Source organism: Trichoplax adhaerens, genomic scaffold, assembly GCF_000150275.1.
Source record: "Trichoplax adhaerens TRIADscaffold_6 genomic scaffold, whole genome shotgun sequence".
Lineage (NCBI taxonomy): Eukaryota > Metazoa > Placozoa > Uniplacotomia > Trichoplacea > Trichoplacidae > Trichoplax > Trichoplax adhaerens.
This window is the reverse complement of record NW_002060948.1, coordinates 3,572,432-3,585,954: the sequence shown is the minus strand read 5'-3', so window position 1 is coordinate 3,585,954 and position 13,523 is coordinate 3,572,432. Positions and strand designations below refer to the sequence as shown.

Sequence of the window (13,523 nt, the reverse complement as noted above, 5' to 3'; positions counted from 1 at the left end):
TATAGTTAGTACAGTGAACACGCAAAGTATAACGAGCAAGGAATGGACTAGTACAGTATAAGAAATTAGGCAATAATAAAGACTTGTCAAAATGAACGCAATGTATTCAATAGTGACGGCACTTGATGTGTGGTTATACAAATGATAGCTTACCGAATATTGATCTAAATTGTGGTTCCATTTTACCTACTGTACTAGTATACTAATTTTAATAACTCTAACATACCATCATTGGTACACTTTATAACTTTCCAAGGTAATGCGAGAAAGCCGGAGACTCATGCGGGCCTTAGTCATTGCACCTGGTTTAGCAAAACATGTTGTCGCCGTACTGAAGTCACTTCCGTATTTAATAATATGCCAAGGTTAACTTCTGCTTCTGCTCCTTGCCAGCAACGTATGGAATACTTACGCTGTTATTTCTGTAGTCCCAATCAGGGAAATTGGTACAATCGAAGCGCTGGTCGATTTATAATTTGTAGTTCATTTTGTAACACCATTTTCAATCATTGCCGTACGGCAATTTACAACGGTACGTTATTTTCCTCTCTTTACCACAATGGGACTGAGTTTTGTACGGCGTTAAAATTTCGCACATCAACTCTGGGCTGCTACAGCTTTGATTCTAGCGTCTTTGGTGGTACTCGAAATATCGTACCATATCATTACTTGGTCTTTACCCTGGCAATGTTTACCTACTTATTTACGCTTTCAAGTTAAAATAATTGAATTATTATTATACGAATTAATGTATATTATAATTTGTGCCAGTATGGGAGATGCATTGATTCTTACCTAATGTAGAATATAAAATGACAGCAAGAAGTTTCTTTTACACCAGTAATATCAATTCGGATTGATGCGCTGGATCACTCTAATTCAATACTTGCTTAATCGGTAGTTCTTTCCGTCACATGATTACTATTTTAACAGCTGATTAAGGTAATAGTAAATATTATTAAAGACCGGACAATGAAATGATGATGAACCGGTTCGAAATCATAAGTGAAAGTAAGCATTTTAAATTAACTTGATTTTATTATAGCACTAGTTGCAGTTGATAGCGTAGTAGTACTACAGTACTCTTCCTCTCAAACTACATTTCTAATATATAGTTAAAATTTCTCTCCATGTACTATAATTGGTCTTTTATTTAAGCTATGCTTATTTATTCCGACGGAGATTTTTATGCTATGTATGTATTGTAATATTCCTGGATACTGCAGGAAATGAAAGTGGCGAGAGGTGTTTTCTATGCTGTGCAAGTTGGTCGAATCAACTCAAATTTTTTGCAATCATTTTTTAGGTGCAGACATGTATCGGGTTATATTTATTGAATAACTTGCTGTAATTTAGACGTGGTTAATTTTACTTCAGCTTAATCCAGAATTAATATATCTTTTCATTTTATTAACCGATACGACCGCTGTATTAACGAATTAATTGATTAATTACTCTCCTCCTGATGCGTACCTATGATGTATAGATTGTGCAGGTGCTGCTGATGTAGTGAATCAATTTACATGATCAATTAAGTTATTATGCGACGATATTGAGTTTCCAGCACTATACAGTATTATTGATGTTTTACAATATTTCGAATTTTCATAACTAGGCTGTTCTTAATGAGTACTTTTGGGTAGATTCTTTACCTGAAGAGTAATATTGAACACTTCTTTATAATCTGAACCGTAATAAAGAATCAAACACAATTTTTTTCAAAACTAAAAATACTAAAAATGGCTTATTTAACTCGTTAAGCACTTTAAAATTAATAGTATACAATTGCAACCAGCACCACTATAGACTGTAGCTATTAATGCTTAAAACTAATTCGTTATGGACTTATCTACTAGATTATTCTCACGTCTGCTTTACTTTTCGAGGGTTGATAAAGTAGATACATCTAGAAAAATACCTGCCTGAATCTATCTTACGTCGTATATAGACGTGTGAAAGTCTTTGAAAAGCTTGCAGATAATTATACAAGAGTAGCCAAGGTGAAAGTAGACATAGCTACTGGTAATAAACTGTAGGTAGTGTACCGTATTCATACGAATATATTTGCATCCTCCATTCTATGAAGATAATGAAAAGATCGATCTTACTGATGTTCTTGTCTCACATGCAGACATCTGTGTAGATCAGTGTGTTTTCTATAAGGCAAGTGAATAACAAAGGTATCCATAAATTAAAATGAAGTATATAGGATTTCGCGTCTTTAATCACTTTGTTTGATTGTTAGGTTGATGCAGTAACATAACAGACTATATTACATAACTTGGTTAATTATGAACAAACTATTGCACATTTAAGTTTTTCAGTAGCACCAGCCCAGTATGTACACATAAGTTTACGATTGTATCATTATAATTATGAATAATTTATTGATTGTAAAATGGCAGCAACTTGCATATTAGACGTAAAAATAGGACTGTAGGGGTATTTATTTACATATTTAATACGGCACTTTATAGCATTATTAATGTCCTCAATTATTTACTAATTTCATGTCATATTAATCCAAAAAAATAATCATGACACTCATAATTAAAATTGAACTAATATGCGTGTATTATTGTAATTTACAGAAAAATAACATTTGTACATTTAGTTAAGGCCTGAAATTTCTGCCTGACAATGACAATAATATAGGATCTCTGTTTCGAATCAATTGATAGAGAACTAGGAGACTTTATATTGAAGTAAACAAATCATGTCAGTTTATAGTTATGACGATTTATGTCTAAAGCCAAACTGGAGCGGTTTACATTTCCATAAAGCTCCTAGTAGAGCTAAATGGCATGCATGTAGTCTAATAGAACTAATGACGGTTGATGGGTAGGTATTCCAGCTCATTTCAATTCCACCTAAAATCAAGAGTCTACAAATCGGAAATCATACAAGAATAACCATAAGCGCAATTGCCTAAAACGACATACATAAGGTGAAAAGCTGCAAGCTTGACCTGATAACTGTTGGATAGTCTGTTAGCCATAACAGATATGGAATAGTGTGGTAGTACCACACATAGAATTGATAATGCAAAGATCGTGAAAAGGTTATGCCAATAAAGTTGGAAATGAAGAGCATGGTAACAATGCGTTGGTTAGGTTAAGGTAAATTGAAAAAAAAAATTGGCACTTGATAATAGCTATGCAACACTAATTTTAGTAACATAAAGTGTGTATACCGGAGTATTGTAATAATTAAGTGGTAATGTCAAATAATCATACAAAGGATATTCTTAGAGTCTGGTTCATATGCCATACTAGCCCTCATTCTTAAGAGTGATTCATAACCTCCGCATTTCCTAACGGCAAAAGCAGAGTTTGATGTATAAGTGCGTTATGTAAATCAATAATGCTTAATGAATGGTGTTACAATTTTTGATAACTTAAAAAAAATACTTTAGCCAGCGTCGGAATATGAACGCAATCAACACCAATAGATGAGCTGCTAGTAACGACAAATGAAACCACCGATTTAAAAAAATATCTTCGCTAAGAAAACGCCAATTAACAGTCCACTTGAAAAAGAATTTGCGTCCAAAATCGAACGAGCGAGTTAGGTAAGCTTTGGGATAATTTAATAGAAAGGGTGCAGCGAGAGCAATCTGAATTAAGTACAGTTGAAATTGTTAAGCAGAACACATATATTTGTATTTATTTACTACAATAAAATGTATTTCTATAAATTTTCTGTTGGTTCGTTCAAGGACTTACTCAAGTTGACGACTATGCATGCATGATGTACGGGTATACGATACATTACTATACTTGGGACTAGATTAGCAAGTAGAAAACTGACCTGAATAATAGCACATATAGCTAATCTTGGAATGGCAGCGATGATACCATATTGCAGTAGCAGCAAGATTAATAACGCAGGAGCAAAAAGGAGTATATTCATCTTGATCGAAACAGCTAAGCTAGAGGCAAATTTAGTAATCATTTGTCAAGGTTAGACTACTTCTAAGTAGCCAACTTTAATAAGTTGTTTGTTTCCGTAAGTAATTCAGTACGAGTAAATGAAGTCCTCATGCATATTGCTGTAATGAACAAGTCCAGGATGTTAATGTACCCTAATATTAACTTTGAGAAACAGTCAAGATTACAGTATACTAACTCAGAAATACCTAAAACAGACACATCCGGACGTCCAATAGCCAAATATAAAACAATTTATAGCTGCGTATAGGAAAAGCATAGCTACAGGGTCATTAAACATTCGAAGGATGTATATAGAATGGATTCGATATGATGTACAACATATGATCACCAGAACATAAGGTGGAACCTGAAAGTTAATAAAAATACACAGCAGGATTGAATTTTTTTGAATTCCATCGCACGACAGCAAGGTTGTAGACATTGTTGTTCACAAAGGTGAAATATGAAGTTATGTATTACTACGCTATTCTACAGTAATAGTCTGACGAAGAAGTGTGGTTATCATTTTATGTAGGTTGATTAGAATTTGTGCGATGTTGTTTACGGTCGAGTATACACGTCCTTATTATTACCATTGCATGATGTTGATGAGCCGTTAATACTTACGATTGCAGTCTTTCGATAAATATTCATTACCAATATTAGATTGATCAGATATAGCACAGCGAATATATACTGAGCTAACAAAATATCTTGGCCGCTACGAGTAACCATATATAGAATTGAGTAGATGTAGACAAATCCTGCAGGATACCTAAAGATAGCACAGCAGTAAAGGATAAGATAGAGTTATTATACGATGGAAGACAGCAATGATTGTCACCGCATGTAAGTACAGAGTACTAGACACGATAAGGGAAATCCTCATAGGTATCTTGTGGAAAAGAAGTGCAAATATATAATCAGCCATGACATCGATAGGTTGATTTGCAGTACAGTACATTACAGTGCCTTTATTGTACGAATGTACAGTACAGTTCAGTTGTGTAGTAGCCCGAGGTAATCAAGGATCTACTATAATCAAGTCAGTAGCATTAGATCTAACCATAGCATTGCTCTACGAGGACTAGTCAATAAAACACGGTATTTTCTATTTTCTTAATAATTGCAGTATCATTTGTTTATTTCCAATATTATTGCTGTATTAGATAGATCGAGTCGATGATGTTATTTACTACGCATACAGTATACTCACACAAGAGGTCCCGTTGCTCCTTTCAATTGACTATAATCATAGGTTCCATTCAGAAAGCCTTCAACTTCGCTCATATATGCTTCCCAATCAATCTCAGTATCTAATGCATCCATTAAATTACAATCACATTCAATAATGAGTAAAATGAAGTCATGTTCCATTCTTATTGACAATTAGTCAGTACAGTATTTAATATACGACGCCATTACATGATACTTTAAAGATAACGATGATGTTGAGCAAGATTTCAAAAAGGAGCAACGGTAAACATATCTTGCCAATCGATCTTGGGTTGAACAACAAGTCAAGCAGCAAATGCTTGAAATAATTGACAGTCCAGATTGATTCTGTTGGTTGCTTGACATGACTTTTAATGAATGGAGGCATGATGGATAATTTTGGACACTTTAATGGAACACCAGTTGAGCAGTTTGTGCAAGCGTTGCTGCCACACTGCCACAGTACAGAACAGTACAGTACTGAGCACTGTACTGTCCTGGACGAAACTAAAACTACTGGATTTGACTGCAGTCCTTACAGTACATAGAGTACAGTACAAAAGCTTTTGTACTGTAGACACTTAAGATATGATATCTGAGTCAGTCTGACATCGGACGGCCTCCAAGACAGCACCAGACAAATGTAACCTATCCAGTACAGTAGTCCATCAGTCCATGTACCTACTACAGTAAGTAATATGGATGCCACGTTAACGTAGACATTGATTGTTCCTTGTCTACGTTAACGTGGCATCCATAGTACTTAGTAGGTACTCCAAGATACTGCAATGGACTTTTTTGCCAGCCCAAGCACTGATATCTTTGCTTCTTTTGATTAGTCGTCCCTGCTGATACATTGAGTTCCAACAAGACGACTATAGTCGCTACCCTACTAATAATATTATACTTAGCTGTACAGTATATTCATCAGTCAATACTGACATACAATACTATTGTGCCAGGAGCTACTGCAAAAAAAAATAATAATCATAATGAAATTCCCCTATGGTAATCTCTAATATCAAAGGATAAACGTTATTCTCTGCTTTAGCGCTACCCGAATGAGTACATATAATCATTTTAATTCTATCGAATCGATCACAAATGTCTCGACGACGGCAAAAGCCTCCTATCAAATCCAATCATATCCTATGGCTAAACTAAGCCAAGAAGAAATCACGTGATCTTGGTCGTTACCATAGAAATCATGAAGCGCTTGTTTCATTAGAACAACAGTAAATCTGATACATTAGGCCATAAGGGTAGAGGCAGTAGACAAGCGTTGATTAGAGTATGCTGCATTAATTGAGCGTATAGGCCTAGTATTAAGTTAACTAAAAGTAGAACTATAATCCTTGGATTCACCTGGTTTTATTATCGCAGACGTTGGCAACCAGATTATTTTAATTATTTCATATACAGTAATTGCACCTTTGTTAGCTAGGAGTAGAATATTGAAGGCAAGTAATTTGCAAGTATTCTTTGTACAGACGAGCAATTACTTCTTGCCAACTTTAACCAGTACGGAAACGGAAGACAGCAGTTTATTCTTATTTTTTTAGTTTAGTTGACATTAGGATTAGCTACAGTAATCAGCATTAAAAAACTAACTATTGCTATGGCGGCTTCTGGTCAACCTAGTTGGAAAGTTGAATCTAGATTTAAAAATGGCGTGCTCATTGGTAACTGGTATGAAGAACGAATGCAGGTACTGTATAGGGCTATAGTGTAAGATAATTAAATTCGAGAAATAAAATTATCGTCATAATTTTTTTTGTAACACAATATCATCTATCCATCATACTGCCTTTGAAGACCTATTCAAGTTAACAACGTAATGTATCGATATTACCCAAAAACTTATAAGGCATATCCTAATAGTGTGGATTGGATCCCTAAAGTATGGACTAATGTTGATTGTAAAAATTTTGTATAGTATAATTTAATCGAAAACGATATGTAATATAATTACGGTTAATTTTCACATCGATCATCTTAATTATCCACGAATTATCGTATTGTTGCTACTGTAGCAATTATTTTAAATAAAACAGTCTGACAAGGAAAGACTATCATTTGTGTTCATTAGACATCCTTCTTAACGTGCCAAATCATTTAAGCGCAAGATTTATTTATAATGCAATGACAGTTTACTGGCTTTGCGATTAAGCAAACTAAGTAGCCTGATGTCAAAATTTTTTGTTACATTTTTACGTATATCCTAAAACGTTTACATTGTTATACTTTTAAAATAGCACACTGATTACTAATGACTATATTGGCATTGTTTCGTTTCCGCTCGTAGTATCAACGAGAGAATTTCAATCATAGTAGTACACAAAGACATGACTATAAACCTTACGGTAATGCCAAGCCTGATACATTTATTCGACGAGCCGCTCTGGCAAGGAATAATGTAAGTTTTCGGTACTATAATGCTACTATGACATAATATCTTATTGTTTTCTGGATATTGACAGATATCGCTATTAAAATAAATGATTTATATATACTGTACATACTTTCAATTTTTAATGCTGTAGGGCCTTAATAAACAACAAATTTTCTTTCATCATGGCAAGAAATACAACGATAACATGATCTCTTACTATGATCAAGTTTATAATAAACGAGACCTAGAACATATACCTACGAATAGAAGATGGGACCTTAAAAGAATTGCATGGCTACCGGAAAAATCAGATGTCCCTATTTACGGTAGATATTTACTTTTTCCATATCTTATTACTTTCCTCTTAACAAAGCATGACTTGTCACCTTCATGATTTGTGAAATAATTTCCTCTATTGACTTTATTAAAATGCATCGCAATTTATCCGTAGGTAATGCAACCAAATTTGGCCTTTTAGAAAAAAAGAAGGAGCAATGGAAAAAGGAAGTAGAAGAGGAAAATAGGGGTATTTACTCGAGTGAAACAATGACATCATTTGCTGAATTGCCTAAGAATTCACTTATAACAAAACATCAAGTTACCCCTAAACATATTTCAAGTCGTATGCATCCTCATCATTTGAATAAAGATTTAGCACTTCGCAGCTTACCAATCATCAACCCCGTCCCTCAAATTGTGAGTTGGCCCCATCCAAAATTCTCAAATACTTTGAATTAATGTCATTGTATTAGGATTCTTACAAATTTACTCTTTATCGCCAATTTGGTAAGGTTTATCATGAATAATCATGAAATTATTCTTTACAGCTTAATTATCTATAGCCAAGTTGTATGCGTATATAATAAAAGCCAAGCCATCAATAGACTAATCGTTAAAGGATAAGAAAAACACAGTATGTAAAATTCCTGTAACATACTATCATGGTTGAACTTTTAAAATATACCGACACGTATAGTAAGATTGTTTTGTTTTTAAACTTGGCAATCACCGTGCAACCAAATGATGGATACAGAAAAATTGTTAATTACTTCATACCAAGTTTAAATGTTATTTCTAGGACTTTCTGACGTCTCATTTGTAAAATTGTGGCGATAACGTACTCAACAAACAAACTATTCCTTCATTGAATTAATCAGGAACGACATGCATGTATTGTTTATTTCGCAATTTATGCATTTATTTTTGTATCTAAAAGTAATACAACTTCTTTGGTGTTCGTAACTTTAACTTATACACTGTAAATTTTGATGTAGTAGGTAGTACAAATAAAGTATCGCATCAATTTTCACTAAGTAGAATTACATAATGTTGAAATTGGACTATGTCATAGAGTAAGATGCTTCTTGCATAGCACTAAGTAGATGATTAATCTATACGACATCAATAAACGAATAAATAATATTATAACGAGATTTATTTTTTACATCAATGGTTTTCTATAACAAATTCTGTAATATCTTACTTAGCATTTCATTTAGCAATTTTAGGTCAATAACAGAATAACGACGGTTGTGGTGGTATCTTATTGCGCTTAGAATAGGATTCAGCAATAACTCTATTATAGGCCCACATGATAAGAGTTATACCTCTAGAGTTTATAAAATTTAGTCTCCGCCTTTTCTAACTGAACCCATCTTATATAACATAATACAAACAGAAAAGAACTTAAATACTGATAAAAAACAGTTTGTTTAGGAAATTATTACCGTCAGCGTAGACTAGTATCCACTATTTCTTTCATTGCTGAAAACAGAATTTATAATCAAGAAAAGGTTATGACATTACATAAAAATTCTCCCATATTGTGCTAGGTAATGGTGACATTATGAATCATAAAATAAAGCAAATTTTTTTAACTCTCTTCATGCAGTACAAAAGAATTCAATTTTACTTAATAAACAGCTCTACGCATATAAAATCGTTATAGCCGTTATAAATCGAATTTATAGACAGAGTGTGTTCCATAGTCTATGCATTGATAGAGCTAAATATAAATTTCCAACACCTATTTTGCCAGATGTAAAGTCCTTTATCTAGATATAGCATTGAGGCGCTTTTAATTACAATTATACCTTCTAGAGGGTTATTGATTTAAAATACTAATAATAACTTATAATGCGCATTTAGATAAAGACAGCGTGACTAAACTAAAAATAGTTTCAAAAAATATATAATAAACAAATTAATCAATTTGCGTTTTCCATTCAATCTTTTGCCTATGTTGGTCTACCATTTCGTTTACACGAGCATCAATAACATCTTCTGTTAATACTCCATCATCAGTTACAAACGCGCTTGTCTATAAAAATTGATGTGTACATACAGTTAAGAACTTTAGCACTGTAAGGTTGACTAAATTGTTATCGACTTTTTACAAACCTGCCATGCAACACCGAGCTTTGATATTTCACGTCCAGATAGCCCCTCAGTTTTTTTCGCTATTTCCTTCACTTTACTATTAAAGTCCATCGATTCAACTTTTAAGCGGCTATAATAAGTTTAAATAAGATTAGGCATTAATATCTTTACAAATATTTGATATGTTATCTTAATTTATCAGAAACCTTGTTCCTCTTTTCTCCGCTGCTTGCAGTACATATTTATCAAAGTAATATCGTATTAGCCTTTCTCTTTCCACTTGATCCGGTAAATGAAACTTGACCATTTCGTCAATTCGATCATTTATGGCAAAATCGAACAAATCTGGTTGATTGCTACTAAGAACCAACATAAATCTGGAAAAAAGGATAAAAGCAATTAGACAATTACTTAGACGATTATACGGCCTTGAGATCAAAGCTATTCCTACTTCTTTGATGGATCTCCTGTACGATAAAGGAAGGCATTTAATGTGCTTCGAAGATTTTCGCTCATAGTTTCAGTGTTACGTTTTCGAAGAAAAGCATCAGCTTCGTCAATGAACAACATTAATCTAACAAAGATTGGTTACATTAGCATTCAGTAAATTTTCCAAAGTTGCAGAAAATAAAATATCCTATATTTTTAAAGTATATTTGTAGCAATAAACGCTAGAATCATATTTACCCACGTCTACTGGTTTTAGCCCAATCGAACACTTTATGAATAGCACTGACGCCTTCATTTTCCAAAGGTAAAACATCTCCACCAGTCATAATTGCATAATCCATCCCAGAATGTTTAGCAAGACTCTGCCAGCGCAAAGTTTCGCTAGTTAGATAAGTAATTAAAATAATAAATTCCAGTAACGTTATCTATGCTAGCGTCATTGTACCTTTGCAAATAAAGTCTTTCCAGTTCCAGGAGGTCCATACATTAATAAATTCCGGTATACTCCACCATTTTTTCTGGTATTTCGGGTTGCAATTGCTACATCTCTTAAACGTTTTTCTAGAGTAGACTAGATATATAAACGTTTTATAGCATTAAAAACTATCCATTAAAAAAGGTCAATAGATACACCAGCTAAATCTTACCTTTAAGATAATACCTTCTAGCGCGTCTTCCGGCTTGGTAAATCTTCGGCGGTAATACTATCAGTGTCCAAATCAGATAGTGTTAAAAATAAGTTTTCTATATATGCTTTAGTTAATTCATTAAATATCATAGAAAATCGATTGCAAGCACCTGTATTGGGTGTCGAAGCATCCCACCAAATAGAGTCATACGAGAAGTTTCTCTGACGAGAGAAGGCTTGCCAAGTCTAGCTTCAATAAATCTAAGATTGGAAAATTAATAAGATGTTATACTTTTATCATCTATTTTGGAAATGATGGAGCACATCTCATATGAGAATGAGCATACCTTGAAATTACACCAGTACCATGCTTAGCGCTGTAAATACCTAAGGCCAATAAAGTAAGTCCCCCAATCTAACAAGAAAGCATCCTAATTTAGTATATTACCGAGTAATTTAAAAATGATTATAGTCTAAACGGAAAATACTGTGTACGATCTACGGTACATGCTGTAAGATATGCTGGTATGTCAATTGCATAAGAATGGATATATTATCCTACCAGTTACGACAAGTAAAAACTTAATAAACAGTATTACCAAACGCAAATTAATATTACATACAGTGGCGGTTATCTTATTCCAGTCCGATATGAAAGCAGAAGCACCTTCTCCAAGAACTGTTGATGCAGTTCTACAGGTAAAAGCATTTATCATTAAAGTCTGGCTACTGTAACAGGTTATCATTTGTAAGGGATGTTTATTTAAATTCGTGTTACCTTATTGATTGCAATATTGTATCACGTTGTTCTTTGGCTTTTACTCTTATTTTTTCTAACGTTAAATCTTGATTTTCCCTATCGGTTTTAGCTCTATGTGATATCATCACGCGAACAAAATAGGCGCAAGTTACTTCTGAGGCTGATTTAGCCATTGATAACTAATTAATAAATAATTCTCATATGATACAACGCTTACTTCTCGCGTACTTCAGCCCGCATTCGTTGCATGTCGTATTCATGCCGTACTTTAGCTTCGTGCTCAATGGTAGCTAAGGAAATGAATTAATCTTGAATGAGTAACAGAATTTTGTAGAAAGGTGAGGTAATATAATAATAACCTTTTCTCATGGCTTCTTGTTTTTGAACAGACTCCTCTTGTTTTCTTAAATTTTCTTCAGTTACACGTTTCTACGAAAATATTTTATAAGCTAGTTCTTACTACTAGAGCAGTATTACGTGAGAAATGCATTGATGTTGGGCATCAATGGAAATAGCAGTTTAACACTTTTGCAAGCCTATTGAAATACTCGTATCTACCTGTTGTTGTAGTTGGTCTTCATATCTTTTCCGAGCTAATTGATCGTTGTATTGTGCCCTCTATATCAAGAAATATTACAGTATGATACATCTATAGAGCATGCATAAATGTTTCCTACAATTTATAGAGAGTAGTAAAGTGATATCCCTGAAAACAATTTTACATCTATCTAATATTAACCTGCTGATGATGTTGTGTTTCAGTTTGTAAAGTTTTCCTCTTTTCTTCTTGTTCAATACGTACTCTTTCCGATTGTAATTGATGAATTGCAGCTTCTTGTTCCTGCACCATGATGATTATGATATCAGTACAAGGTAATACTCATGTCGTTTTATAACTACATCGTTGTTTACCTCCTAAATCATATATAATTCAAACAATGGAACTTTAAAGATTCAATGAGGAGTTAACTGACCTTAATGTGTCTTTGCTGTTCTAACTGCCTTGTTTGCTCTTGCATTTGACTCAATTCTAAAGCATTCTTGGCATGCGCTATTAAAGAAGCATCACATTATATCATTACGAGTTTATGTACCTAGTATAATTGAACTTGGTAAAACGCTATCGATTACAGTACTACTCGATATTTTCAAGCTATTATGCAAAAGAAAGCTGACATACAGTAATAAAATTAGAGAAACATGTGATGAATGACCTACTTGAATGAAAATTCCAACTCGATATTACAGACGACTAATAAGTACTATAACAGTCTATCTATCTCTTGGCAATCTAGTAGCCATAATGAATAGTAATAATTCTTACGTGATGCATTCAATTCTCTAGCAGCTTTAGCAGCACGTTCTAAACCAGTAGGATCGAATCCACTCCATTTTTTGTCACCCGAGCCATCTTTGTCACCTCCTCCAGAAGCGTCTCCACCACCAGAAGGCACCGGAACAACTGGTACACCGCCTGGTTGATTAGGCCCACGATTGCTTCCAAATATCCAAGACATGTCGTTGGCTTAATTTTTAAAATTTCTAATGGTAATGCTTACAGAATAAAGATTAAAGCTAAAAATTGGCTGCTATCTTCTGCAGACAGGTTGCAAATCGTCATGGAACCTAGGTAGAGGAATGAATTGGATTGGTTTGGTACGTCACGCTTGAGGAGTATTTCTGCCAACCCCTCTAGTGCAATGTCCGTAACAACAGTGCAGTAGCCATACGGCAACCACTCTCAGTAAAACGCAGCTGCCCTGGGCG

At 33.9% G+C, this 13,523-nt stretch overlaps 2 protein-coding genes across 2 annotated transcripts; one reads left to right on the top strand and one right to left on the bottom strand.

Moving 5' to 3' along the window:
• Window positions 1-6,814: 6,814 nt before the first annotated feature.
• TRIADDRAFT_57511 (uncharacterized protein) lies at window positions 6,815-8,345 on the top strand (the record flags this gene model as incomplete). The annotated part of the gene is made up of 6 exons (XM_002113723.1): window positions 6,815-6,855; window positions 6,963-7,047; window positions 7,453-7,563; window positions 7,691-7,865; window positions 7,991-8,235; window positions 8,292-8,345. The coding sequence occupies 6 exons, from the start codon at window positions 6,815-6,817 to the stop codon at window positions 8,343-8,345; spliced, it is 711 nt and encodes a 236-aa protein (XP_002113759.1).
• A 1,397-nt stretch (window positions 8,346-9,742) lies between these two features.
• Window positions 9,743-13,273, bottom strand: TRIADDRAFT_26755 (uncharacterized protein; the record flags this gene model as incomplete). Its single annotated transcript, XM_002113356.1, has 17 exons — window positions 9,743-9,859; window positions 9,940-10,048; window positions 10,125-10,295; window positions 10,370-10,492; window positions 10,606-10,730; window positions 10,814-10,939; window positions 11,016-11,072; window positions 11,167-11,257; window positions 11,344-11,411; window positions 11,620-11,689; window positions 11,775-11,867; window positions 11,974-12,046; window positions 12,116-12,185; window positions 12,315-12,374; window positions 12,496-12,597; window positions 12,731-12,807; window positions 13,081-13,273. 17 exons carry the CDS (start codon window positions 13,271-13,273, stop codon window positions 9,743-9,745), a joined length of 1,725 nt encoding a protein of 574 aa, XP_002113392.1.
• Between the last annotated feature and the right edge of the window lie 250 nt (window positions 13,274-13,523).